Consider the following 26,810-nt stretch of genomic DNA (forward strand, 5'->3'; position numbering starts at 1 on the left):
GCTCTGGGGGGTGCCTCAAAGGGGGGCCCAGGGGTGCGCTGGAGGATGCTCCCGGGTGCTGAGGGATGCTCCAGTGTGTGCTCCGGGGTGCCGGGGGGACACCTGGGATGTGTCCCCTCGGTCCCCTGGCTGAAGGGTGCTCCGGGGGCGCTCAGGGCGCCTGGCCCCTCGAGTGGCTGCCTGGGAGCAGCAACAGCCCTGAATCCGCCGGGGCAGAAGTGCTGCCAGGGCACCCCTGGGTGCGGGACGGGGGCACAGAGCGTGGCTGGGCAGCGCGGAGGGGCAGGAAGGCTCCGAGCCGCGGGGGTCCCCCCAGATGGACGGTGTGAGCGCTGGGCAGGGCCCCGGCCCCAGGCACCGCAGCGGAAGTCACCGGGATCCCAGTTGCCTTGAGTCTCAAACCCCTCCCCAGCTGTGCAAGTGCGGCTCAGGCAAAGCCCAGCCCAGCCTCCACGGCTCAGCGTGGTCGCCGGCGCCTGCCTCCAGCCTCTCCCCGCTTCCTCGCCGGCTCCCCAGCCACCCTGACACAGAAACTCTTGGCGCCGTAACTCATTGCTGTCTCTAGCGAGGTTTGTGCTCCGGTTCCCGCAGCCCCGTGTCTCTCAGGGCTCGGCCGCAGGTCTGGTCCGGCCAGGCTGAGCTCCAGATTTCTGCATCTTTAGAGGGGCCAAGAGAGGGGCCGCTCCAGCAGCGTGTTTGGCAGCGAGCGGAGGGACGGGCAGTGCCTCTCCCTCGCAGGCAGCATCGCCTTTCCTCGGCCGCGGCCGCTGCCAGGGCAGTTCTGAGCAGCCCAACTCTGCCGGGACCAGGCGTGCCCCGTGCAAGCACTTTCGTCAGCTCCTGGAGTTCAACTTGTGATTTCTCGCAGGCCTAAAGCAAAGATGTGCCAGGCTCTGACTCTGCTGCGGGAGAAATCAGAGTGTGAACAGGGAGCTGCTGCACTGGTGTAGACCATTGTGTGAGATCTGTGGAGAAGAGGCTGGGTGGTCCCTGAGAAGATGGTGATGGCAGAAAGTGGGTTGAATAATTTCAACTGCAAATCCAAGTAAGTTCAGGACAGAGGAATTCCACTCTGGATGATCTGGGTCCGATGTTCTCCAGCCAGAGATGGAAGCAGGGCTGTACTGTGCAGGGTTATCTCATTTTCCTCACAACTGTGGGATGTGACACCGCCGGGAAGGGTTTCCTTTGTTCAGAGGCTAGACCAGAAATGAAATATTTTAGCTGCGTCGCCCAAATGAAGGTGGTGAGCACCCAAAAACATTGCACGTGCAGGGTAAGGATAGTAACAGCAGCGAAGGGCAGAGAGAAGGGGAGCACTGTAAAAAATAGCAGCATTTGCCTTCGTACCCATTTTGTAGTCTTACCGGTGTTTTGTGTTTGATTTAGGATGGACTAAATGGAAAAAGCTGATCTCTTAAATGATTCCTGAAACAGTAAATGAGAGGAGGGAGCCTATAACCTCAGGTTTATGATTGATTATTTGTTGCTTTGACTGTAATATTTCAAAAATAAATGTATCTGCTGAAATGGCAGCCAGCCTGGTGAACAGCAACCTGGCTGGGGAATCTGTGGTTGAGGAGGGATCAGTTAATGGATTCATTAAAATAGTCCTGAAACTGGAAGATAAGATGAGGGGGAAGCCTGTTGCTGCTGTGGGCTCAGTCAGTCTTCCAGTGCAGTTTTCAAACTACTTGTGAATAGGAAAACCAGGGTGATGTTTGGCTCCTTTCTGGAAGGTCTGGTTACGGAGGAGGTTTTGTCTCCTCCTTTTAGTCCAGAAATCATCCCCCTCATGCAGTGCTCAGGCTGTCTCGTTCTTGCAGGAGCCATCCAATTTGGTGTCAAAGCCTCCCTTCGACCTCAGCTAACCAAAATAACTCTCCCCACATTTATGTGCTGCCGAGCAGGAGTGAGACATTGCTTCCCGTCAGTGTGTCCCTCGGCACGGGCACATTTCAGGAGGGAGAGGTTTAGTCTCAAAACATCCTTCACATCTGGAGCAGTTTTGAGATTCTGTGAGATGGCTGGCCTTAGATGAATACAAGCTCATTCACAAGCTTGTTGCCAGTTTGGGTCCCTCCCCTTGTGGTTTTACAGCCACCACATATTTTGAAAGTAGCATTTTTATCAGCGAGTGTTAACTCATCAAATCTTGGGTCTTTTCAAGGAAGCTTTGGGAGCAGCACCAGGGATGATCATGGCCCCATTTGTTAAAGTAAAAAAGAATCATAGAATGGTTTGGGTTGGAAGGGACCTTAAAGATCCTTTAGTCCAACCCCCCTGCCCCGGGCAGGGCCACCTTCCCCCAGCCCAGGGTGCCCAAAGCCCCGTCCAACCTGGCCTTGAGCCCTGCTAGGGAGGGGGCAGCCACAGCTTCTCTGGGCAGCCTGTGCCAGGGCCTCACCCCCCTCACAGGGGAGAATTTCTGCCTTAGAGCTCATCTAAATCTGCCCTCTTGCAGCTTAAAGCCATTACCCCTTGTCCTATCACTTGTATGCCCTTATAAATACAGAAAGTTACTGTATTTTCCATTTGGTGCCCCACATGACAGAGGTTATGTGACTCTGACTTGCTCAAGAGCAGCGAGATGCAGATTTTGGTCAATAAAGCCCTGACTCTGGCTCAGGGGTGCGAAGAAGCTGGTAGTTCAGGGCGGAAATCCTTGACCGTGCACATTTGCACGCTGACAGTGCTCAGGAGAGTGGTGGGGAGGAACTGGCTGCAGAGAGCTTCTTCTTCAGCCCTATTTATTTTAGACCTCGATGGAATTCATGTTTTTGGCGTTGTGCCTCAGGAAGCCTCAACTCCTGCCCATCCCAGGGTTTAAACAGCACGTGAAAAAGAAGTTATTGTCATTATTATTACAATAATATACTGCCAAAATGGAGAATTTAGTGGGGTCAGAAACATGAAATACCATGAAAAACCCACCCACATGCAGAGACTCCCATCTTCCAAATGTGATTACCTTAAATTCATCATTGCAGCCAGTTCCTCTGTGCATCAGGGCTGAAAGTGAATCTCAGTGCAAGTGAGAAAGGTGAAAATACACCAGCAACCTGCAGCCTGAACTTGGTCAAAAAACTGGAGGGAAGTCCCCGTTTCCTAAACCTTCCCCATAACCTGGGTGAGTGGGTGGGAAACGTGGCTGCAGGGCTCCCAGGTCTTGATATCCACGTGGAAATCACCAGCAGAGGAGGAAGGCAGCAGGTCCATCCCCTCTGCGGTCCCGATAAATGTGGAGAGTGGTTTCAGGTGGCCTGAAAAAGAAGTGTTCCTGTTTGAAGAGGCTTTTAAACCTGTCATGAGTGTGATAAATCTGAGTCTTGTTGGCTCACGCCAGAATTCAATATAAAATGGCCCCGTCTTTCTGGGGGAACTGCAGCAGTTGCCCAGGGAAGAGGAGAAAAATAGGCATGTAGAGAATAGGGCTTTCCTAAAGGCACCTCAGAGTCCCACTTCCACCAGAAGAGGACCCATGTTGATGGTGGGACCCTTACCGGGGTCAGACAGGACAGACACCGGATCACCAGTCAGCCTTCACAACTGCACAAATGCACTTTTTGGTGATTTCTCTGGCTGGTGGGTTTAGGAAGCCCTGTTTGTGAGTCAGGGTGAGTTTTTCTGCTTCCACAAACTCCAGTATTTCATCTCTCATTAAACACCAAGGGGATTGGACATGGCACAACACATTTCTTCCCAGCACTGCCCCATCCATCTCATGTCTCAGCAAGAAGCCAAGCAAGATCAAGCTGGATGAACCTTTCCCAACAAGCAGGACCACCTTGGTTTGATGGTTCATCCTCCACAACCCCCTTCTGAAAACATTTAAAGGATCCTGGTTTTCCTTAGGAAACGGAGACATTTCCAGCCCAGCTTGGGCCAAAGGTCGGGATCTCAAGTGGGGTGAGTGCAGGAGCCCCAAGGATGCACCAAGCTCTGGCCAAGCCAAGGACAACCCTGCGGTCATAAAGTTGCCACCAGCTTCTTGGACCACATGGAAATTATTCAGTAACATGGGTGCAAAGCTTGACCTGTCCCAGGATCAAGGAGATGGAAAACAGCAGCTTGGAAGAGACCAGAAGCCAAATGAGGGCTTCATTGGTTCTCTACCACCCCCCCCCCCCCCCCCCAAAACCTGTGGGTTTGAGGCAAAAAGAGTAAACATTAGAAACGAGACATTGCAGATTTTTTTCTGCCTTCTGACTGTGGAGTGCCTTAGATTCATGGCTTCGAGTGGTTTTTCTGATCGCCTGGCTCAGGGAAAGGAGACTTTAGGGAAAACGCCGCCGTTTTCAAGGCACAGGATAAAATAATGAGAATCGACCAAAGCTTTTATAAGACTATGGCTGGAATGAGTTGAAGGTCAGTTGGAAAAGAGGTTATCAGAAGAGGGGATGAATGTGATCGTTTTCCTCTCCTGGTGAGCTATAAAAGAGGGTAAGAGTTTGGATATCTGATATGTCCAGGTCTCGTCCTGACCTGTCTCTAATGGAAATGCTGGCAGGAAGCTCACGGCATTTATTAAACAGCAATAAGCAGCTTTAATAAAATCAGTACAACTTTATTACTGCCATTTGAAAAGATGCCCGAAATGGCTGTTTAAGTACCACCGGCTGCCAAGGGGTGCACACACGCTGAAAGCGGTTGTCTTCTTTTTTAAGTGGTGTTGGGTTAATTACTCAGATTTTTCATGAGCCTGCCGCTCTCTCAAACACCAGTGAGGCTCCGCACGCCTCCAGGATGTTTTCCATGCGAGCAACCCCCGGCTCCAGCCCCATCCATCCCCTTCCATTGCTTTGTGGGTGCGATTTTGCAGAGAGGGTGATGGCAGAGGGTGAGAGGCCAGGCTGACCCTTTCTATCCTTGCAGCCACAAGCTGATGGGTTGCAGAGGGAGCTCGTCCCTCTCAAGCACCCACAAACGGCTTCCAGCTCCCAGCTCTCCTCTCGAGAAGCCCCAGACTGGCAGCAGCCAAGGGAGCTTCAGCTTTGGGTGTGATACAGTGCTGGGGCCAGCACTCAGGGTACTCATGGTCATAAGCCACATGCCGAAGCCATCCCCTGGCCGTGGGACCGAGGGTGAATTTTAAGCAGGTGTCTGAACTACGCGGTGTTTTGTTTTCAGAGCAGTTAAAGATTTATATCCCTTTTCCTGTCATACCTTTTACCTGCCGCCTCCACCATCTTCACTCTCCCCACACGACGACTGGTTTTGCATCCCCAAATCTGGTCCTGCTCCGCTTCCGCGCGTGTGGTCGGGTGACCCCAGAGCAGGGTGCACGCTGGGCTGGGATGGATCCAGCTTGCCATCTCGCCTTTCTGGATGCTGATGGGTTTATAGCCGCCGGGCTCCCTGGACCTCAAACATCATCTGGTCTCCCCACTTTGGGGTCTGCTCAGCTGTTTTCTGCTCCCCGACAGGCAGCACGGACCAGCCCAGCATGTGCCCACAGCCCACACCAGGTCTGAGGGATGCAGTGGGGCGTGGGGCCGCTGGCAGCAATGGTTGCACGATGCCAAATGCACCCAGGAAGGCGACCGATGGGCTCCCAGGATGCAAATCTCTTGCAGCAGAAACCCTGTTTGCTCTCACTTTGGAGAACCTCATGACAACTTCTTGCCATGAAAACCAGGATTTTAAAGTGCTTTTATTTACTTATTTATTTATTTAATCCCACAAACTTCAATCTTCTTTTCAAACTTTTTTTTTTTTCCTTCTGGAAGGAAACTCCTTCCCGTGCCTGTGCCAGGCAGCAGCTGATCACAGCCCACCACCGTACCATGGAGATCCCACCCGTGTGGATGTCCCCAGCAGACTGGAAATGGGTTATTTTTCTTCCTTTACAGTGAAAACAGAATTGAAAAATCTGTACAACAAATATTCCCCGAGAGGCTATATTTATTCCTGGTATGTCCACTTGCAATAATAGCTGGGCTGGTGGTTGTGCAATCCAGCAGACCGCCTAGATGGAGCAGGTTTGGGTGTAACCCTTTGGGTACCGAGGGCAAGCTCTGTCCGTGCAGGTCTGTGCAGTGGAGAGGAGCAGCAGCTGAAGCCCAAACCTGCCCTCCTGCAGTTATTTTGCTTAGGGAAGGGAAGGAGAGCAGCAGCTTTGTCCCTCAGCCCTGCGAGCACCCAAGAAGGCAGCGGTGGCCATGGCAGGGATGGGCAGGGACCATTTCAAGCCATTTCGTGGCTGGCTGTCTCCTGTCATGCAGGGGAGCAGCCTGCAGCGCAAAATCCCCCCTGACAGCTGGTCTATAACGTAAAGCAGCAGCAATTTTAGGCCATGACCTCGATCCTCACGCTTGTGGGACGATCTGGGGTGGTGCCCAGGTGAAACACTTCCCCGTGTCCCACCCTGCACCCGTTCTGCTGGGCGAAGCTATCAAAAGCCAGTCATAAATCCAGCAGGCACCAACCCATAATTAATTAATTAGCATGTTTTGGCTTCATTCATAGCTTCTGGTTAAAATCTTATTTAAGGGGACACAGACCTGAAGAAAACCTTCTTCAGGCCCGTTGGGATTAAATCTGGGAAAAACTGTAGGTCTGATGTGTGTAATTGCAATATGGAAATGCTCCAAATAAAGGCTTCCTGCTGGGTCTTCCCAGTGGGAAAACTAAACAATTCTTTCAGGCTTACTTTAAAATCAGTGCCATATAGAAGTATGTATATTTTTCTGTCGTGCTGCTTTGTATAGAGAACACAAGCAACAAACCCCTACGAACGTGCTCAGGAAAGACGCACAAGCGTAACTAAACCAGAAGAATGTGACAGAAAATATTTGGAGTAAATATTGAATAAGCCAACGTGCTCTTAAATTCGTTTTGAACCCTGAGCTCAGTAATTGCTTGTGAAAGCAGAAAGCTGTCAACATGGAGTCACAGCCCTGCGTGGTGTGGGATGCTGGAGCCGCGTGGGAAAGGCGGCATTTAACCGGCTGCTGAAATCAGGGGGTTATTTTTCATGCCTCGGCTAAGAAGTTAACCCATCCGTGCCTTGGGTAGCGCTAGCGAGGACAAACTGCTGCTGTTTCTCTCCGTGTCCAGGCTATTATCGCTTCTTGCAAAGGCAAAACTTTTTGCTTTTCTTCGAACTTAATCTGTTAAAGTTACATACGGTCGTTGCCCGAGCGCAGTGAGCCTGCAGGAGTGCCAGCAGCTCTGTTCTTCAGACAGAGAGTCATGAAATGTGGTTTTTCTTGCTAACACGAGCATTTTGGTTGCGCTGCTGGTTAAGTGATGGGGAAGGTGCTGGCGCTGCTCCGTGATGCGAGTCCTTGGTGAAAGCCCCCAACAGAGCCCCTGGCTCCCAGTGGGATGCCTCTGCTTTTCAGGATTTTTTTTTTTTTTTCCCAGCCCTGGAAGAGGTTCACAGCCCGGCTGCAGGGAGCCAGGCAGCGTCTGAACCCGTCTGCCTTTGCAAGCCTGAAGTTGTTAAAAGTTCAGTGCAGAGACTGAAGGTTTTATTTCTCCTGGTGTCAGCCTGGGGGTGCAGCCATCCGGGATGCCTGACAGGAATGCCAGTGGAGGGGCTTGGGATGGGTGCTCTGCCCATCACCACGCCTGATGCCACGAATACTCTGCCCAAAAATCACCCCGTGTCTGCTCTGCGAGCTGTCCCCTGCCTGCAGTTTGAAGTTTGCATTGATAACGCCACTGCGAAAGGCTGGAGCATTTTCTCTGGAGAGTCCCACTGGCACCCACAGGAGCCTGGGGGCTGCACATCCCTCCTCGCAGCGGCCAGAGCTCGGCACGGAGGGTCCGGCATCCCCCGCCCGTGCCGCCGTTACGCACAGCTGCCTTCCCGCCGTCCCCCGGCCTGGCCAGCATCTCCTGGGGACAGCGGGTGGATGGGCGTGACGTGAGGGACCACAGCTGCGGGGAGAAGGGTAAAGGGCCGAGGGGCTGCTTCTGCTCCGCGCGTGGGAACGGGGCTTCGGCAGGATTAATTCCGGACGTCGAGACCTTCTGCGGCTCCTACTACAGATGCCGCCTTTTAATCGCGGCGGCCGCTTGCGTTTCCTCGGGAGAGGTGCTCAGCAGAATAACTAATGCCTTCAGCCTGGGAGGGTGCAGCATGCGGAGGGCGAGCTCCGGCTGCAGCCTGCAGCATCAGGTATAATGAGAACCGTGTCGTTAATAATTGACTGTCTTTTCAATAATCGGTCCTGATAGGGGAGGCAGCCCGGTGACAGCCTAAGCAGCGCTTAGCGTTTTGTGTTTTATGGAAGAGATAACTATGCTGTGAAAAGTAACTCATTACATACAGCGGGCTTGAACTGTCCTCGGAAAGGTCATACGAGAGCGATGGGCTGCTTTGTTAGAAAATGAATGTGTTGCTTTTTTTTTTTGTAAAAAAAAAAAACCTTGTATTTGCTTTCTGAGCAAGGTCACTGCTCAGCTGACCAACTTTTTAACAACTGTAAAAGACATGTTTGCTGCTCCGAACCCTTCGCTGCTGACTCTTGGCACGGGAAAAGATGCTTTCAAGGGGGGCAAGTGCTTCTGTTCCCCGATGGGCTTGTAGGTGGGATCTTGAGAAGGTAACACAACAAGATGCTTTTATGATGATAGTTTCTCTTTTCACAATGAAGTGCTAAAGCCATTGCTGCAGTGCAGGAGAACACGACAGGCAGAGCTCAAAAAAATGTTGTGTTACAGCTAATGAGACTGTGCTAACATGCTGCTCAGCAGGGATGAATTATCTTCTTATTTATAGGCACAAGGTTAAATGTTTCCAATTTAAAATTGCTAGCAAAATTCTTTGGGAGAATGAAATTCATATATATTTGTCTTTGTCGTTAATTTGTTCTTTAAATCTTCTGGGGTGTAATGGTGCTTTCCTTTCTATTGGCTGTGGTGGATGGGGGAGCAGGCGGGCACTTATGTTGCCTGGCAAGTGGGACAGAGTAAAAGAGGGGTTAAATGTGACAGTAAAGAGCCAGTGTTTGAGGCAGGGCTAGTTAAAAAGACAGTACATTGTCCCTGCAAATGGGCTGCCCCAAGGAATAAAACCACTTCACTCTGTGCTGTTGCCTTCTCACATATTTGGCTTCTTGATTTCCATTTCTGTGTATATTTATTTCTGCCTTGAGAAAAGCAACGTAGTTCAAATCTGGATTAATCTTCCCAAAGCCTTTCTGTGTCATAAAGGTAAAAATCAGTGATGCTGTGCACGTGGTGATGTCGCCTGCCTGGAGAGGAAAATAAGTGTTCTTCAATGTTATTCAACAGAGGAAAACTCATCAAATATAGAACCCAACAGAGGGTCAGTGTAACAGGTGGTAGCAGGATGGAGACCCACCTAAAAGCACTGCCTTGCCCCAAATTGTGGGCCAGACACTGGTCGTATGGGTATGCTGAGTCTGGCTGATTACTTAGGGTTTAATCTTATTTTTATTAGGGACGGGCATTGGAAAGCAACTGTAGGGTCCAAGGAGCCACAGTTCTTGGCTCAAAGCCATCCACCTGGCACCTGAGATGCTTGCGGGGGGGACAGGAGAACATCAGCAAGCTGGTAGGGTACATTCAGCATCCTTTTACGAGGCGATCTTGAAGTAGATTGGACAAAAGAGAAAAGTCTTAGTATCAACTTGGGCTGCAGAGTTGGGACCCAGCCAGCTCATAAATGAACCAATTAGATGTAATTATCTAGATATTAAAAAGCATCGTATTCACTGGCTTTTCCCCCTCTTATAAATATATGACCTAGAAGAATGAAGTGTAGCTGGTTGGACTGTAGCTGGGATCTGTAAGTGCTCCGTAATTGACTGTAATCCAGAAAATTAAAAAAAAAAATTTTTGAGAAAGAGGTTAGTGTTCGCTTTGGCACATGCTGTTTATTGGCAGGAGGAGACAGAAGAAATTTCCCTTTATAGAGTGCAGTTAATTGGAGAGCACGTCAGGAGGCCGCTGGTCAAGGTGTTTCAGCAGCTCACATGGCGTGCGGGCATCAGCCGTCCGGCCGCACGAGCATCAAGGTGGTACCAACCCTGGAGGCACTTTTGAGAGTTTTGATGTTCTTGGGTCGAGACCCTCCAAACTTTCCATCAGGGCTATAAACTGACAATAAACTTGTCTACCTGAATGACAGAACTAATTGTTTCTTTAAAAGGTTTTGGTCTTTTAAGGTATCTGTCCTACAATAATGATACAGCTGGAATTGGCTTTGTTTTCCTGACAGTCTTTGTTGTAGCTAAAACACATCATGTCAGTGCTTCTAGAAGAGAATAACAGCAAAACTGCTATACTCTGTATATCCTTATCTGTGCTGCATATCCAGTTACCTTGCCAGTGCTACAAGAAAAAAGATGAATTGTACAATGCAAAAATAATTGCCTGAGAAAAAGAGAATTTAGAAACTGCAGAGTGGAGAAGACCAAGATGGAGCTTCTCTTGAGATGGTGAATGAGCCAGAGGTCTCCAGAGATGGTTCTGCTGGTGGATGCTGCAGGAGAAAAAATAGAAAGGTGAACAGGACTGGTGGTGCTGTATAAGTATGGTGCCAGGTGAAGAGAGGGGTAAAGGTTGGCTGGAGTCTGTTGGTAGTGAGCTCTGGAAGCTTGGTCAAGTGCTAAACCCTTCACTTAGGCAAAATCTATACGCAGGAAAGCAGTTCTCTGTTAATTTGATCAGTGAGATGAATGTGAGCTGGATTGTGGAATAAATAGTCCTGGTCACGTCCCCAGGTGCCTGGGGCTGGCTCAGTGTAGGCTTTGTGCTCCTTGGTCCTACCCCTGAAAATCTTGCATAGCTGAGGGATGTGCTGGAGAAGCAGGGATGGTCTTCCAAGCTGCTGTGGGACCAGGAACCAATCCTAAACAAGTGACGTGCTCTCCAAGAAACCCCCATTTTTTTTTCCCCTGTAGTAGGAATTAAAAAGACAGACCTTCTCAATATGAGAATTGTTGCCCTTCTCATGCAAGTCAGGAAGCCTCCTCCAACTGCCTCAACCTCCTTCACCTTGGCTGCCTGTTCCCTGCATTTTTCTAAAGGGCGTGGAGGAGAGAAGCTTCACCCAGGACCTTTCTTGGCTGTCCCCAGCCTTAATCTCTCGCGCTCCAGGAGGGTCTCGCCCACATCCACATGATTGGAGAGAGCTGGAGGGCAGTGCAGGCCAGGCTGGATGTGAAGTTCATGATATAGGCTGTGGTAGATCTCCACCAGAAGATCTTCCCTGATATGAAAGCAGTTTGTATTTTAGCACAATTTGGTGAAGGTTGTTTATAACAGCATGGACTTACTTTGAAATAATGGGTCTTGTTTGAATAACATTTAACATAAATTATTAATCTTTGGTTACTATTCATTAAAAAAAAAAAAGTGACAAACCAGTCATTTCTGTCTATAGTTTCCATCTCTTGCTGCTTTCAGAGATGTTACGTTATGTTTGATATATCCCATTTACAGGAGTCAGTGAAGAGTCCCTTGGGCCATCTATCTCAAGCCCAACAGAAGTTATCCTCAGTGTCTGTCTTTCCTCATTTGCAGTCAAAACCATCTGTAATGCAGGGGATGTTTTATAAGAACCAGCTACCTGGGATGTGTCTCTGAAGCATGAGTTGTTAAGGAGCTATTGATTTAAGCAGCTTGAAAGTGCTTAGCAGACACAGTCGGGCTGCAGAATATGGGGGGGTGGCCTGTGAAGAGGTGTAAGGCTTTAAGGGGAGATTAAGTTCAAATGACTGAGCTTTTTTTTAAATTAAAAGTATCTGTTTCTTTTTTTCAAGGGTGAAGCAGCTCATCTGCCCTAGCTTGTCAGAGGATGTTTAACTGACGGCCTGCTTAGACCACACCATGGAGAAGACAGATGGTATGGAGGCTATGGGATGTTCGTTGCTCATTTGTTTCTTGGAAAAAAAACCCCAACCAACCCCTGAAATAATTTCCTTACCAGATATACTGTAAATAACCTGTTTTCTGTAGGGCCAGCAGAGGAAAAACGCATCATTCATGTATTATGCAGACTTCCTAAACCACAACAAAAACATGGTGACAGCTCTGAGTTCAGCCCGTATTTGTCCTCCCGTCCTCTGCGGCCCATAGGCAGGACAGATCCCCCTGCTCCCACCGACCGGGCTTTGCTCTTGAGCCGTGTTACCCTACGTCAGGTTTTCCCTCTGTCGTCTCTCTGGCTTTCACGTGCTGCTTCCCATCAGAAAGGTGGCTGCTGCACCGGGATGGAGGCAAAGGGAGCAGCCATGAAACCTGCTTTCTCCTCGTCAAGCTGCTCCTCCTTGTCCTCACAGAGCACGGCTTGTTTGCTCCGAGGCGCAAAGCAGCCCAAACCACTGTGGTTTCAGGGACTCGCTGCATAAAGAAAAACAAGCAACGATGCAGGGGTTTAACTATTTAGACCCTCAAGCCCAAAATGGGGGCAGGGGGGAGGCTCTGAATTTCTGCAGGCTGGATCTGAATCTATGAAGTTGTATTAAACCGGGAGCCTCGGGCTGTGCTGCTGGAGCCATTTGCCTGCGATGGCTGGGTGGGCAAACACACCGTCACGCATTTCGTGGCAATTTTCCTCAATTAAAAGCTGTTCTCGGTGCCCTGCAGCCGGTCACCTTGGGAGGCACGTGTTTTGCATGGATGTGGCTGTGTGAAGCAGCCCCGGCTGGTGCTGTCTGGGTCCGGCCTCTGCCCGTTGCTGTATTCATCATTTTCAAGCCATAATTTGTGACCTGCTGTTTTCTGATGAAATGATGCAATGATTTTCTTGCTTGGCGTGCACAGCACTACTTAGGCCCCTGAAAAGTTAAAACCAAACCAAAAGCTTTGAAAAATGTAGTTGTCACAGACTGGTTTCACCTTCTGTTTCTGAGCTGGATTTATTGTACATCGGGCAGCTTTTTATACTTATGGAGACGCGTAGCTCTGCCTGCAAAACCTGCTGTTTGCTTAATTGCCAATTAGAGCCATGATTTCAGCAAACTTTCAGCTTCCTCAGTGCAACAATTACCTGATTCACCTCTGGAAAACCAGATTGGACCTTTGCATGTGTTACTGTGTCTGTGCAGCTTCACCATGAGCCTCAATGATGAGGATCTGCATCTCCCACCGTCTGCCTGAAACTGAGATGAAAAAAGCAATAGCGTTTGCCCTCGCTCTAAATGTATTTTTCGTTAATTGCTTTGTTGTCTTCGAAATTCAATTGTCTCTTTTTTTGGGTTGTTTCAGCAGATGGCCAGTCACCCAAACCCAACAGGGAGAGGGAGCAGCCCCGCAGCCTCCCCTACTCCGTGGAGACGCCGTACGGCTTTCACTTGGACTTGGACTTCCTGAAGTACGTAGATGACATCGAGAAAGGAAACACCATCAGAAGGGTTCACATCCATCGGAAAGCCAAGCAACCAAAATTCAGCACCCTGCCCCGAAACTTCAGCCTACCCGAGAACGGCTCCCGGGGGTGCACGGCTGCTCCCAGCAAGAGCTGGACGGCGACCTGCTCCTTCCCCCAGCGAAAGGCATCTCTGGGGGCAGAGGAGCCCCCCTGGCCCCTCCTGCCCAGCGAGTCTCCCTTTCCCATGGCCGATGAGCCGAGTTACCGGAGAAAAGCACTTCTGGCGGAGACGTGGCGGCAGGCGGAGCTGGGGCGGCAGGAGGGTGAGCTCCGGGGGCGGCCGCAGCTGCTGCGAGCTTCCAGCATGCCCGCTGCCCTGCCGCCCGGCCAGCCCCCGCCCGGGGACGGGAGGGTGCCCTCGCCCCTCCGGCCACCTCCCCAGCATGGCCACGATCAGAGTGGCTCCGAAAACACGTTTCGCCCCGTGCCACGTTCGCCCGGCTCTGACAACGTGTTAAATCTTCCCCCTCGGGGGATGAGCTTGGAGCAAGATGTATCCTTGGGACAGAAGGAACATCCCAGCGGAGGTGGCCCAGGGCTGGTGCAGATGCAGCCGCCGCGGCAGAGCCAGCAGCTGCAGCTGCAGGTGGTGGTGGAGAGCAGAGGCGAGGAGGGTGATGCTGCTGATGCCAGTGGTCACTCTGCCTTGGCCGGGGGTGAACCAGCCTCGCCAGCTGCCCTCCGGCTTGCAGAGGAGAACACGAACCCTGGGGAAAGGGAGTTAAGTGTGAGTGAAATCGCTGTGAACGTGCTGAAGAAAGCTGAGGAGGCAAGTGTCCAGGCTGGAGAGAGCAAGGAGAGCTGTGGTCCTCAGCCTCGTGATGCTGGAGAGCCTGGCGGGGTTGCTGCGCTGAAGCAGCAGATCGCTGCTCTGGAGGAGCAGCTGGGCAAGAAGAAGGAAGAGCTCGAGCAGATCAGGGCAGTGCTGGAGCAGCAGGATCATGAGATCAAGGAGAAGGAGAAAAGCATTAAGTTACTGGCCAGCTCCAAAGCTCAGCTGGAAGAGAAGCTGTGTCAGGAAAACACCGAAGAGGCCAAGTTGCCGTCCAGGCGCAGCGGCGGGGCTTTGCAGTGCTACGATGCTGCGGTGAACACCGACCTCTCGCAGGTCACCGGGGCCAGGCAAGCCCACGATAAAGGCATCAACGTAAATATCCCAATCCCCACCAAATCCGTAGGATGCAGTGTCTGGAGAGCAGACGATGTGAACGCACAGGCGATGGAGCTGAGTGCTCGGAGAGACCAGGGACTGGCAGATGCTCACACCGGTGTCAGTGGAGAGGGACTGGGACATTTTGGTGAAGCAAACATGGAGGCTGGACTTCACGCACCATGCTTCACCCAGCTGAAGATTGACGAGCACCTCAGCGATGACAATCAAAATCACAGGAATAACTATGACACCCAGAGTCTCGCTGCTCACGCGGTGACTGCAGAAAGCTATCGAGGAATGAGAATTGGCTCAAAGGCGGGTGAAAACGAGGCAGGCTTTGGTGAAGATAAAGCTCAAGATGGGCTGGAAGAGGAAGGTCCCCCTGACCACGAGGATCTCCCTGCTGTTGACCCCATCGGCCAATATGTAAAAAAAATCCAGGAGCTTCTCCAGGAGCAGTGGCTGTGTTTGGAACATGGCTATCCCGAGTTAGCCAGCGCTATTAAGCAGCCGGCCTCTAAGCTCAGCTCCATTCAGAACCAATTAGTTAATTCCTTAAACTCGTTGCTGTCTGCCTACTCTACACAAGGGCCCGTGGATAAGGAGAATTCGAACACACACTATCAACAGTTGGGTAAATAATATTGGCATAGGTTTCAGCGTATCCGGGCCAAATCTCTTCCCATTTATTCAAGTGTTAAGCAGGGGTGATACAGTGGTATAATTAGTACAAGTCAGATCAGAAATAGTCCCTCCTAAATACGTATGAGAAAAGCAAGTCTCTGCACATCATAATCTATGTGATCTTAAATTAAAAAAAAGGAAACAAAACCATGTAGGAGCTGATAAAGCTGTGGCTTAGTTATACACAGCATCAGCTTCCAAAAGTAGCCGTGTGTGGCTAAGTTGTGGCTATTCCATCCAGTATCCGTATTTATTAATTGGATTGGACATCTCAATTTGCAAGAATATGGGACACATGCTCATCTGGGGTAAATCACTATGGAGTTCACCAGAACCAAAACCAATTCAAGCTAAGTGAGCAACTAGGCTGGGAAAAGACCTGTCCCCACTCACAGCTGTTCATCCAAAATAATTTTAGCTTATATGAAGATGAGAATCCAAAACTGAAGGCTGCCTGTTCACTGTCGGTGGGGGGGGCGGGCCTTGCAAATAGATAAGTGACCTATTACTTATAAGCAATACATGGTGAGACTGTTCAAAATCCGATGGAAAGACTCATCCATGTAGTATTATAGAAGATCTATGTAGGAGATTTCCAATACTTTACTAATGAAAAAATAAGAAGAGAACATTATTACAGAAGTGAACACTATGTATATTCATAGGACACATATATAATTCCCAGTCACTTCCTTTATATTCCCAGTCACTTGGAGACCTTTGAGACCCGTTTTGTAAATGTGGAAGGGCAGGGTCAGGTTGTGGCCAGGTGCATCAGTAGTTTTGCAAGAAAAAGAATCACCTAAGATGAAGTAAGATGCTTACAGTTACAATTTGTAGTTTGTTGCTAGAGGTTGGGAATAATAATTGATAATTATGGCACATCTGCTTAATTAATCTATGATTTTGTATTTTACTAGAAACCTCTCCAACCACAAGTCTTAAATCTATCATGAAAAAGAAAGGTTATGGTTTCCATGCAGGAGGCAATGGGACCAAAAAGAATCTTCAGTTTGTTGGGGTAAATGGTGGGTAAGCATCCATTCAGAAGATAAAACTGCCTTTTAACATGTGATGTCCTCTGTATGGCTGAAGAAGTCATTCTTTTTTTTCCCCCCTCTAAACCTCTTGATGAAAAGGCCATTTGAAATGGAGCCTCTTTTCTCCCTTCTTTAATCCAGCACTGATAACCTGTAAGTAACCCTGTAGAAAAGATGTTTTCAGAGCAGCGAGGGACACCCTGGGAACTGGCACTCTCTGCACACCCATCTTGTGGGGCTTCGTCCAAAACCCAGTTGGCTCCACGGGAAGATTCCCGCTAACTTTGGTGGGTTTTGGAGGAGGTCAGCATTGCCTGGGTGGGCACACTGCCACTAACCTGCCTCCACGCTTCAGTGACACCCAACTAAAGTTGATTCAGGGACTGAGAAAAGACGATTTCAGTGAATAAGTAATTACATCGTGGTGAAGGAGACCCATATTTTAGGTTGTCCTCCAACACCCAGTTCCCTGCGTATCCAATATCTAACACTCTTTGGCCTTGGAACTAACTAGATACAACAACGTGTGCCGTAGATACATCTCTAAGAGCAACACTGGCACTTCTCTACCAAGGAGTACGTGTGCTGGCATGAGAAGGCAGGGCACGTTTCACAGTCCCTTCGCTGTGCAAACAGCTATGTGTGCAAGTTTGGGTGCGGGTTTCTGCTGACATATTCACTTCTCCGACTTCCCAGCTCGATGGCTACTGCTGTTGGGTTCATCAGGTGTTACTCTTGTTGTGTAGAGCTACTTCTACCAACAGTCATTGAAATGAGTACAATTTGTAGCAAGTAGAGGAATCTCCACTAGTTTGTGAAAATTTTTGGGATCTCTCAGCGTGAAATGTTTTGTCTCATGGAAGATATTACTGTTATTAATACTTTTGGACAACCAGAAGAGAGGTATCTCTAGCAGGGCTGCTGGAATGGTAGACTCAGGTCCGTGCTGGAGCTGCAGACATATTTTTTGCCTAGTGTTCCTCAAGGTTGTCGACGTGCTGCCTGTCCCACCTTGCCACAGGGTCTGTGTTTCTTGCGGCTCCCTGTCAGCGTGCCGGCAGCTCCCAGCAGGGAGGCAGCACACAGCCCTTGCCTGGCCACGCTGGGGCTTGTGCGATGGACATCCCTCCCAACCAACTGAGTAGTCCCTGAAGTAACCTTGCCTGCTGCTAATTAACTGCTTCTGTCACTCTCCTGCTGGCTTAAGAAGCCAAAAAAAAAAAAAAAGACTAACCCCAAGTTTGGCTGTGGCTCTAACCTTTTAACTTGTGTATCACTCTGGGCTTCATCCAAGGCCCATTGGAGTCAGTGGGTGTCTTCCATGAGTCTTGGTCAAGCCCTGTGGTTGCGGATGGGGAAGGAGTGAATAACATGTGGTGTCCTCAAATAGCTACGAAACGACTTCAAGCGAAGACACAAGTTGTGAAGACAGCCCATCCGACGGGGACGCAGAGAGCGAGACGGAAACGCCAGCCCATGATTTGGAGTCCACGCAGGAGGAAGCTAGAAGTGAAAGCGAGGGGGCTTCACTGGGGACCTCCTCGCGGGAGACATGTCAGGACGATGACCTGCAGGAGCCGTCAGCAGAAGCAGCGGCTTGCACGCAGCACGAGGCTGACAGGTAACCAGAAAACCAGGCAGGGATCCTGCTGTCCATTTTTTTTTCTGCAGCCACAGGATGCACGGTGCTTCATTCAGTCACTCCTACAGGGCTGGGGTTGGGCCTTCATCTGCTTGGTGGAGAGACAACTGCTGACCTCTGTAGACATGGGAAAAGGCTTTAAAGAGCTAAATATTTTTTGAGTTACTACAGAATCCAATGGGGATTGATTCAGGCCCTACACTTGACTGTGGAAAAGACAGTGAGTCATATTAGGTGAGAATTAGCTCATTTCTCCCCTCACATGTAAAGTTTCTCAGTAAAGTTCTTTGCAGATTCAGAAATAAGATTTTTTTTTTCCTACTTTAAGGATTCTTGTAACAGATGAAGCTGATCCTACACATAAGGGACTCTGGACTTAAAAAATTATCTAAGTGCTTAACTTTGTACCTAAAATCTGTGTCAAGTCAATGGGACAACTTATGTCCATAAAGTTAAGCACTTGAATAAGTGTTTAATGCATTCTGATCTAAACTGCATGTTCTCCTTCCTACTCAATACCTCCTGCAAGTTCTGTCCCATGATGGATTTACAAAAGCATTTTCCCTTTAGATGCAAACCCTCTGAAGATTTCCTTGCCGACTGCCAGCTACTCAGCAAGCACCTCTCAGAAATCGGGACCACAAGCGACAAGCATCTGGTACAGATATTTCTCAGTCTCATTTCAGACGTGGTTCCTGTTCTCTGTTATGTTTAATGGATAAGATTATCCTGACGGCACGTTGCAGGCCATGCCCTACCATGCCATGAACAGCACTGTGAGGAGAGGGGGACGAGATGACCTGAGTCAGTTTTAGAATAGCCAAAAAGAAAGGAAAAGGAAAAAAAAAAAAAAAAGAAAAAAAAGATGAAGGCTTTCTGAGCTTACTCATTCAAGCTACCACAGGAAATTCCTTTCCCCCTTAAGTTACAGCAGTAATCCCAAAAACCACAAGCTAAATACCGACTGGGTGATGCCAGAGCACAGGACGAAGTGGCATGGGGTGAGGAGCCAGGGCAGCAGCTGGTTTGCAGGATGACGGCCCGGGAATAACGGGGGGACCTTGGTGTTTGCAGCAGCATGTCCTGAGCACCGTCTGCCAGGAGTGGTTCCGGGTGTCGAGCCGCAAGTCTTCCAGCCCGGAGGTGGTCGCAGCGTATCTCAAGGCGCTGGGGGCCATCCAGCCCCAGCTCCTGGAGATGGTGGTGAACCTGGCTGACAGGAACGGCAACACGGCTCTTCACTACAGCATTTCCCACTCCAACTTCCAGATTGCAAAGCTCCTGCTAGACACAGGTAGGAACAGCTGCTCTGCTCAGCCATGGCTTTTGTTGGGTGTGGGTGTGGAAGTTACTTTAGGTCACTTTTGCCAATGAGGCATGTTCCCACGGGGGATGACCATGGGCATCCATAAACAGTCCCAGAGGTGGCAAACAGTGAATGAGGTCCAGGGTCCTCCCAGGGAGTTCAGTCAGGAGCAGAAGGAGATGGGACAGGGGTGGGGGCTGGCGACCAACTACAACCTACGTGCAAGGGAGCCATCCAGTAGACAAACATGGGGCCAAGGTCCATCCAGGAGACAAATGTGGGGGCAAGGTCCGTCCAAGGGACAAGCATGGTGCCAAGGTCCACCCCATGGTTGATCTGAAGGCCAGTATCCTCCCCCATAGCCTGGCCCTGGGCCCGTGGGTATGGGCAGGGCTCCTCAGGGACAGTAAGGCTCATTTGTGCCCTCAGGGCCCTGATGCATCTTGAGGGCTCCGCAATCTGACTTTGGGGATGGCTCAGAGTCCCTGTGGCCAAGGGGTGTCTGTCCTGGCCTCAGTCCAGGGGCAATGTGGTGGGTCCCCAAGCTTCTTGTAGCAGCAAATGCCACATCATGGCTTGGAGCAGGAGGATCAGATGCCTGAGAGTGTAACAAACCCCCCAGTGCCTCAGAAAAACTCCCATGTTAAACTACTGAACTTTCAGCTAGTGTTGCAAAGAAAAAAAAAACAAAAAACCTCAGCTGAGCTTGTACAGGGGAAAAATGCAGGCGTGCTCCAAAAGAATAAAGGGACTTTGGTCTTTTCTCGTGGGCCAGACAATCTGTTAAATGTTAGGGAAATGGCAGATTATCATACACATCTATAACCCGATTGTTGCTGCACAGGGAGCCGCAGTGGTTTGTCCCCTTCTGTGGCTGAGTGCCCAAGGCTGCTGGGTCCCCAGGGCAAGGCTGGACCCGAGCCCTCGCCCCTTAGACACAGCTTGTTCCTCGGGGTGCAGTTGGAAATAGGCTCTTTGAGGTGAAAAGTGAGTGAAACGGGGCTGGGATGGAGTTACACTGCCCGTTCAGTGACGGGCATCTTTCTGCTGTTCCCTTGCTGCAGGAGTCAAAGAAAACAGCCCACAGCTCCACAGTGGGTGTGTGCCCAAGGCATTAATCGCCCTGTCATCCCCCCTCCTTTTTTTTTTTTTTTTGATTATGGTCTTCAAAGTTAATTGAGTTGACCTCAGCAATCATAATTAACTGTAGCAATGCGTAGCACCAAGGGCCGTTTAATGCTGCACTCACAGGACTAGATACGTAACACGGATAAATCTCGATTGTGTATAATGATGGAAACTCCTGTTTCTGGGAATATGTCTGACATTTTCTGACTCCCTCTTTGCTTCCCTTTCCCTCCGGCCGATCCAATCCTTGCCCCGCATGGTGCATCTCGCGGCAGGCGTGTGCCGCCTGGACCTGCAGAACCGCGCCGGCTACACGGCGGTGATGCTCACGCCACTGGCGGCCGCCGAGACAGGCGAGGACATGGAGGTGGTGATGAAGCTGCTGAAGGAGGGGGATGTCAACCTGCGAGCTGCCCAGGTGCGTCCCCACAGTTCTGCTGGTTCCTTGAAAACCGAACGTGGCCCCGTGTGGGGTCATGCCACGGCTCTGGACGAAAGTATCTGCAAAATGAATCCTGCTGAGCTTGTAGCCTCCTATTTATGACTGTTGTGGTGTGATGACAGTTCAGGCTGTGGCTGAGCAAAAGGGAATGAGCTTCCTCACCATTGTGTCCCCAAAGAGAGCTGGGTTTGGGGATATAATTTGTGTTTTGCACTAGATATTAGGAAGGATTTCTTTGCAGAAGGGGCTGTTGGGCGTTGGAATGGGCTGCCCAGGGCAGGTGGGGAGTCCTCATCCCTGGAGGGGTTGAAGAGTCGGGCTGAGCCAGCGCTGAGGGATCTGGGGGAGTTGGGAACGGTCAGTGTTAAGTTAATGGTTGGACTGGATGATCTTCAAGGTCTTTTCCATCCTAGACGATTCTGTGATTCTGTGAGTTCCTTTCACTGCATGTGCAGCACCAGGCTGAGATGCAGCAGGAGACCTTGGGTTGGAGTTGCTGTTTCCCAAAATTTACAAAAGCAACCTCAGATAAATTGCAGTGTGGCCAGGCGCCAGCTCCTTATGAAGAAGGAACACAAGAGCTGGATAAGATCAAGGAGGAAAAGGAAGACTGAAAATTTTGCAAAACAATTTTACTGAGCTAAAAATTAAAGTTTGAAAAGTGGCACCAGGGACGAGCAGTGTGGGATGGACCCTGGGGTAGGGGATCTGGGCCAGGTTTGCTGACAGGCAGTTGCTCATCAGTGACACATTTTGGACTCAGAGTGCCCTCATCCAACTCTTCTTCCAAACAGCTAGACCTAAGTAAAATAGACTAAGTTAATCTAGACCCAGGAGTGTCAGGGCAAACCTGTATTTGGGAGCAGCTGAGAGCGGGGAGGTTTTAGCTACACCGCTGCAAAGGCTGTGGTGCAAGTGAGCAAAGTGATTTCTTACAAAATATCCCCAGTGATATTTAATAATAATAGGCAATATGCAGTAATATCAATTATTTTTATATATATGCCATGCAATAATAATATGCAATCACATATATATATATGCGCAATAATGACGTTAATCATTATTATTATTATTATAATTATATATAAACAGTCTGAATGAGCAGGACAGTAGGAGGTGGTGGGTAAGGGGTGTTCAGCCTTTCCCTCTGCGGTTGCAGGGAGGCCAGACCGCCCTGATGCTGGGGGTCAGCCATGAGCGGGACGACATGGTGCGAGCCCTCCTCTCCTGCCAGGCCGACGTCAACCTGCAGGACGAGGAGGGGAGGACGGCCCTGATGGTGGCCTGCAGGCAGGGCAACACCGACATCGTCCGGCTCCTCTTGGCCCAGCCCGGCTGCCAGGTCGCGCTCACGGACAAGGTAAGGCTGCGGTGCCGCGCTTGGTCCTGTACACAACCTCATGTGTGCCGGGCGGGGAGAGCTCATGTGAGGTCATGCTTTACAGGCAGCAATCCCGGAGTGGTGGGTTTTAAGTGCAGAAGTATGGTTTCGGTCCACTTTCTTATCAGGGGACCACTTTTGGGAGACACAGCACAACTAAATGAATGCTTAGCATCACATCCTGCATCCCAGCCATAGCTACAACTACTAGCTGTAGTCTGGTCAGGAGCATGGTGGGGAAGAGCCTAACCTGGTGTAAACCTAAAAAAAAAAGATGAAATCCTGGAGATGTGGAATCAACAGAGCTTCGGCTCCAAGAAATTAGCAGCAATTAACTCTCCCCTGAGAATGGATGCCTCTCTGGGAGGACACGTGGGCCAGGGCTGGGAGCAGCACGGCCGGGCAGTGGGAATCTCCCCCGCACGGGCTCGAGGCAACAGGCCACGTGGCTGCGTTTAGTTACGCCATTATTTTCTGATTAAACTACAAGTTTGTCTAAGACGTGTGGGACAGCACCAGGACCAGGAGAAGGCACGGCCAGGATATGTTACGTGTGGTTGAAGTGAGGCCCCAAAATACTATGGGGGAGGTTTGCAGGACGGTGGCTCATTTTGGAGGAGGGAGGACCTGCAGGGAAGGCGGTTTGGGGGTCAGTAGTTGGGTTCGAAGCTGCCCGGGCTGGCTCTCTTCTTGCTGGAGAGCTGAGCAAAACTCATCAGCGGGCAGGTTGCACTCAGCCTCCCTCAGGGGCGTGGGGCTCAGAGGGGGAGGCTGGAGCCGGGGGGTGCAGGGATTCGGGCGGTAACGTCTTGGCCCCCTCCCTCCCCGCAGGGCGGTAACTCGGCCCTGTCGCTGGCCCAGCGTGCTGCCCGGGGGGACATCGCCGCGCTCCTGCGAGCCCACGGCCAGCAGAGCCCATCCCTCTCTGCCTGACCGAGGGGGAGACGAACCCAGGACGAGGAGATGGGAACAAACAGCTCCGTCTCGTTACAGCCCCGCTGCTCGCCCCGGCGCCGGGGCCGGTGTGGCGGGTTTCCATCCGTACAGGGGATGGACCCTGTCAGTTATCTGCACACATTCCCCATGTCTAATTCTCCTCATTAACCCCGCTTACACCCCCTAATCTATGCACATTGCCACAAATGACTCTCCTACATGCTCATCCTGGTATAGATTTGGCAGGTGAGCCACCGAAACAAAGGAGAAAAGCACATTAGAAAAGCAATACTTAGTCTTTTGTAACCTTAGATTACGGTTGTCCTTTTAATCAACTACTTAACTGTATCTCATTTAACTTGTAAGTTTGTGTCCTAATATTTATTATTAGCTCTTCTGTACGTAGTGGCAGGCAGTGATTATTCAGTATATGTAACAACAAACACAAGCTGGATGGATTATGTAAAATATAAAATCCTATTTATGTTTGCTTATGTGGGTCTGATGTAAGAATTAAAAATTAATGCTCTAGGAAAATATTTGAGTATACCAGACCCAAACACACAGACATTGTTTTGCCTGTATTCCAAATTACCATATGGCTCTTTATTTTTTTCTAATTAAGTTTGAGCTAACGGGGAAGTGCAGCCCATTGACATGCACCGTGCGTCGGCACACGCGATGCTCAGGCACAGCAGGGCAGATCAGGTTATCCCGGGAAGATCACAACAGATTCCCATCCCAGGATGCATTCATGTTGTCCCACAGTTTCGTGGGGTGACTTTACTGACAGATGCCTTTCGGGCAAGCATCTGCTCTCCACTTTCCCCCGTGTTCAACTTTCAACTGCTCAGACTACTCCCGTGTAAAGCCAGGCTGTGATTTAGCTGCTGGAGTTGGCTGGCACCGTGGGCCCTGCCACGGGGCACCTGCGGGGTCTGTCCAGCATCACCTCAAATCAGACACAGGACAGGATTGTTTGTTGTTTTTTTTTTTTTTTCTTAAATCCCTCTGCTGCTGACAGAGAGGAAAGGAGGGCTGAGTCCCCACTTTTCCAACATCTTTACGCTGCCATTAAGTCACAACGTACCGGGAAGTGCTATTTCATGAGGCTGTGCTGCATCAGGACCCAGTGGATGCTCTCTGTAGGCTTTGGTGGACCTGGATGCCATCACCAGTTGAGCTGGTGCTTAGCACACCACCATAAAAACAGATCTACTCGCCATCACTAAAAGCAAATCTCCCTAGTTAGCTAATTAATTTTCTTCTTTGTTACTAAGCAGAAGTTAATCCTGGACTACTTTGGTTGCTTGTAAGTAAATCCACCTCATGATGAAGTCTCTCTTGAGCTGCCTTTTCCCTTCTCTCCTGTTGTAAAGCTGTTGCTGGTAACGCACACTGCCTTGCAGGGAGGGGAGAACAGTCTCTGCCCTCTGTTTTCCACTGAAATTTGCCGTCTGCCCCGTTTTCTTCCCTTTCTTCATGTTTTCAGTCTGAAGCATTCATCATCTCAAATGTTTATCTGCCTTTTTTTAAACTCAGAATGCAGTTACCTCTACGTATAAATAAACTCGAGTTAAACCTTTACCTGTGTTTGCTCCTGTCCATGTCCCCAAGGCCGCGGTGCTCTCCTGGCACGAGGCAGCAGGGATGCTCTGACAGACAGCCTGACCCCGAACAGCCACCAGGCAGGGGAGGAGAGCCCTCAGCCTGTGGCAACTGCACATCCATGAAATCCATCATTTCTGAGGTGTTTTTTCAGATCAGTGATCCCCTCCAGGAGGTCCCAGGCCCCAGCTCACCACACATGGCAGGGTGGGTATTTTTGGCAGGAATTGCCCTGATTTGTGTTCCCGAGTGCTCAGTGCTCATCACCCAGAGCCAGCATGAACACCCATTGTATCGCTGCCAGGCCCAGCTGCAAACAAAAAGAGCCGTAATACCATTTTGTGACAATTTTCACTGAGGTTTTTTTTTTTCCCAGACATCTCTGGAACCGCTCTCGCAGAGAGGAATTTCACTCTGACTCTTGCTGCTTCCCAGAGGGAGGTGAACTTTCTTGGCTTCAACATAATAAATGTGGGAGATTTTCTGCTAAGGAACAGGGTGGCTTTGGGAAGCGCCTGCCTCCTCCTGCCTGCGGGATCCCTCGGGATATGGAGCTCACCACAGTGTGATTTGGGGACAGGGTGCATTATTTTGGGGCTGTGCTGCAGCTCAGCAGCGAGGAAGCACGTGCTTTGCTGCTTTCCTTCCCCCTGCCTCCCTCCACATCCCCCTTTCCCTCTTGTTCCCATCCCTGCAGCCCAGGGTGGTTAACTACATCCCCAGAATGTTTATTTTCATTCCTTTGCCTATATATATTTCCTCTTTTCCCCTTGAACCATCTCCCCAGGGAGGAGCAGCTCCCATGGGGTGACCCCCGGTGCAGATCCTTCGCTCACGTGGACCCCGAGGGACCGTGGATGGTTTGACGCTGCCCTTGTGCATCCCCCAGTGCCCAGCATCACTCTGCCAAAGTACCAGACTGCACAAAACCAACAGAAAATCATCTGCAGGATCTCAGTTCCATGAAGCGCCCAAGAGCCAGCCTTATTTTATATATTTTGATATCATGGTAGAGCTCAAACTAAATATAGGCAAGCAAAAATACATCCCCAGTGTGAGCACTGTACAATACAAATGGAAACAATTAAGTCACAGCAAGGAAAGAAATTAATTTAATGATCTTTACAGGCTCACCATCTATGAGCTGATTAGCTACGAAGGGAAAAGATGACGAGGAACTCAGCTGAACATCATTTTCCACTCTCCTTATGGCCATTTCTAGCATGTCCCTCTCTTTTGCTGCGAGGAGGGGAGCAGGGACCCGGCAGTCTCATCCAAAGCACCTCCATGGTCGTGGAGAACCACGTCGCCCTGCTGGGACTGAAAATGGGATGGCTTCCAGAGATGCTCTGCTTTTCCCTCTAATTTACCGATAGCCTTCAGAGAAAGCTCTCCACCACCCAGACATTGACCCCCAGCCCACATGCACCTGGGCCCGTCGGGCGTCCTTGGGGGGGCCGGGATTGCCTGAGCGTGATGCTGGACACCGAGTGCTTCGGTGGCAGAACGGGGATGGGAAGGGGGGATGGTGGTGCCAAAGGGGAACAACCACCAGCTCCACCCAAGGGATGCCCGGAAACATCCAGGTCCATGTTGGACGGGGCTCTGAGCAACCCGATCTAGTTGAATACGTCCCTGCTCATGGCAGGGGGGTTGGACTCAGTGACCTTTAAAGCCCAAACCTTTCCATGCCCGGAGACCTCAGGGCCGGCAGGCTCCAGCTCCGTGGCAAACACTGGTTTGGAAGCAAACGTCCAACCCCACGGCACTGTGCAGGGGCTGCTCCCCAGAGCCCCCAGCCCCCTGGGGGGGGGGCTTTTTTTCCCCCAGCTCCCCTCTGTGCCCCGGCTGACCTCGCTGGCACTGGACCCGGCTGGAGCCACGTGAGAGCCTCTCACCCCAGCCAGCTGCCTTCTGCGCGGTGTCGATACCCACGCCGGATACAGCACACAAAAGAAACAGCCGGCAGCTTCCTCCCCTCCTTGCTGAAAACCAGATGATTCCAAATTGTTCCTCCCATCGCTTGCGAGCTGCCAAGGCAGTGGGAGCAACGCCTCCCTGGGGACACCAGGGTTGGGAGGCAATATCCAGACATTTTTTGGGGAGATGAGACATGGAGACGTGGCCATGCTGTGC

The 26,810-nt window shown here is 50.5% G+C and overlaps 1 protein-coding gene across 8 annotated transcripts in view; it reads left to right on the forward strand.

Moving 5' to 3' along the window:
• KANK4 (KN motif and ankyrin repeat domains 4) overlaps positions 1 to 23,632 on the forward strand; it is a 32,660-nt gene extending 9,028 nt beyond the window's left edge. Inside the window, exons 1-10 of one of the 8 annotated variants that reach the window (XM_026853699.1) lie at positions 7,869 to 8,128; positions 11,742 to 11,824; positions 13,189 to 15,138; positions 16,109 to 16,220; positions 17,619 to 17,849; positions 18,441 to 18,528; positions 18,945 to 19,164; positions 20,580 to 20,722; positions 21,909 to 22,109; positions 22,962 to 23,632. In XM_026853699.1, the coding sequence (XP_026709500.1) occupies positions 11,809 to 11,824; positions 13,189 to 15,138; positions 16,109 to 16,220; positions 17,619 to 17,849; positions 18,441 to 18,528; positions 18,945 to 19,164; positions 20,580 to 20,722; positions 21,909 to 22,109; positions 22,962 to 23,063 (3,063 nt within the window). In that variant the 5' untranslated portion in view covers positions 7,869 to 8,128; positions 11,742 to 11,808 and the 3' untranslated portion in view covers positions 23,064 to 23,632. Of the gene's footprint in view, positions 1 to 7,868; positions 8,129 to 11,741; positions 11,825 to 13,188; positions 15,139 to 16,108; positions 16,221 to 17,618; positions 17,850 to 18,440; positions 18,529 to 18,944; positions 19,165 to 20,579; positions 20,723 to 21,908; positions 22,110 to 22,961 lie in introns of those variants that run through there. The other 7 variants (XM_026853701.1, XM_026853698.1, XM_026853702.1 and 4 more) reach the window with 7 other exon arrangements.
• Positions 23,633 to 26,810: the final 3,178 nt, after the last annotated feature.

The sequence above is a fragment of the Athene cunicularia genome, assembly GCF_003259725.1.
Source record: "Athene cunicularia isolate RWA chromosome 8 unlocalized genomic scaffold, athCun1 chr8_part1, whole genome shotgun sequence".
Lineage (NCBI taxonomy): Eukaryota > Metazoa > Chordata > Aves > Strigiformes > Strigidae > Athene > Athene cunicularia.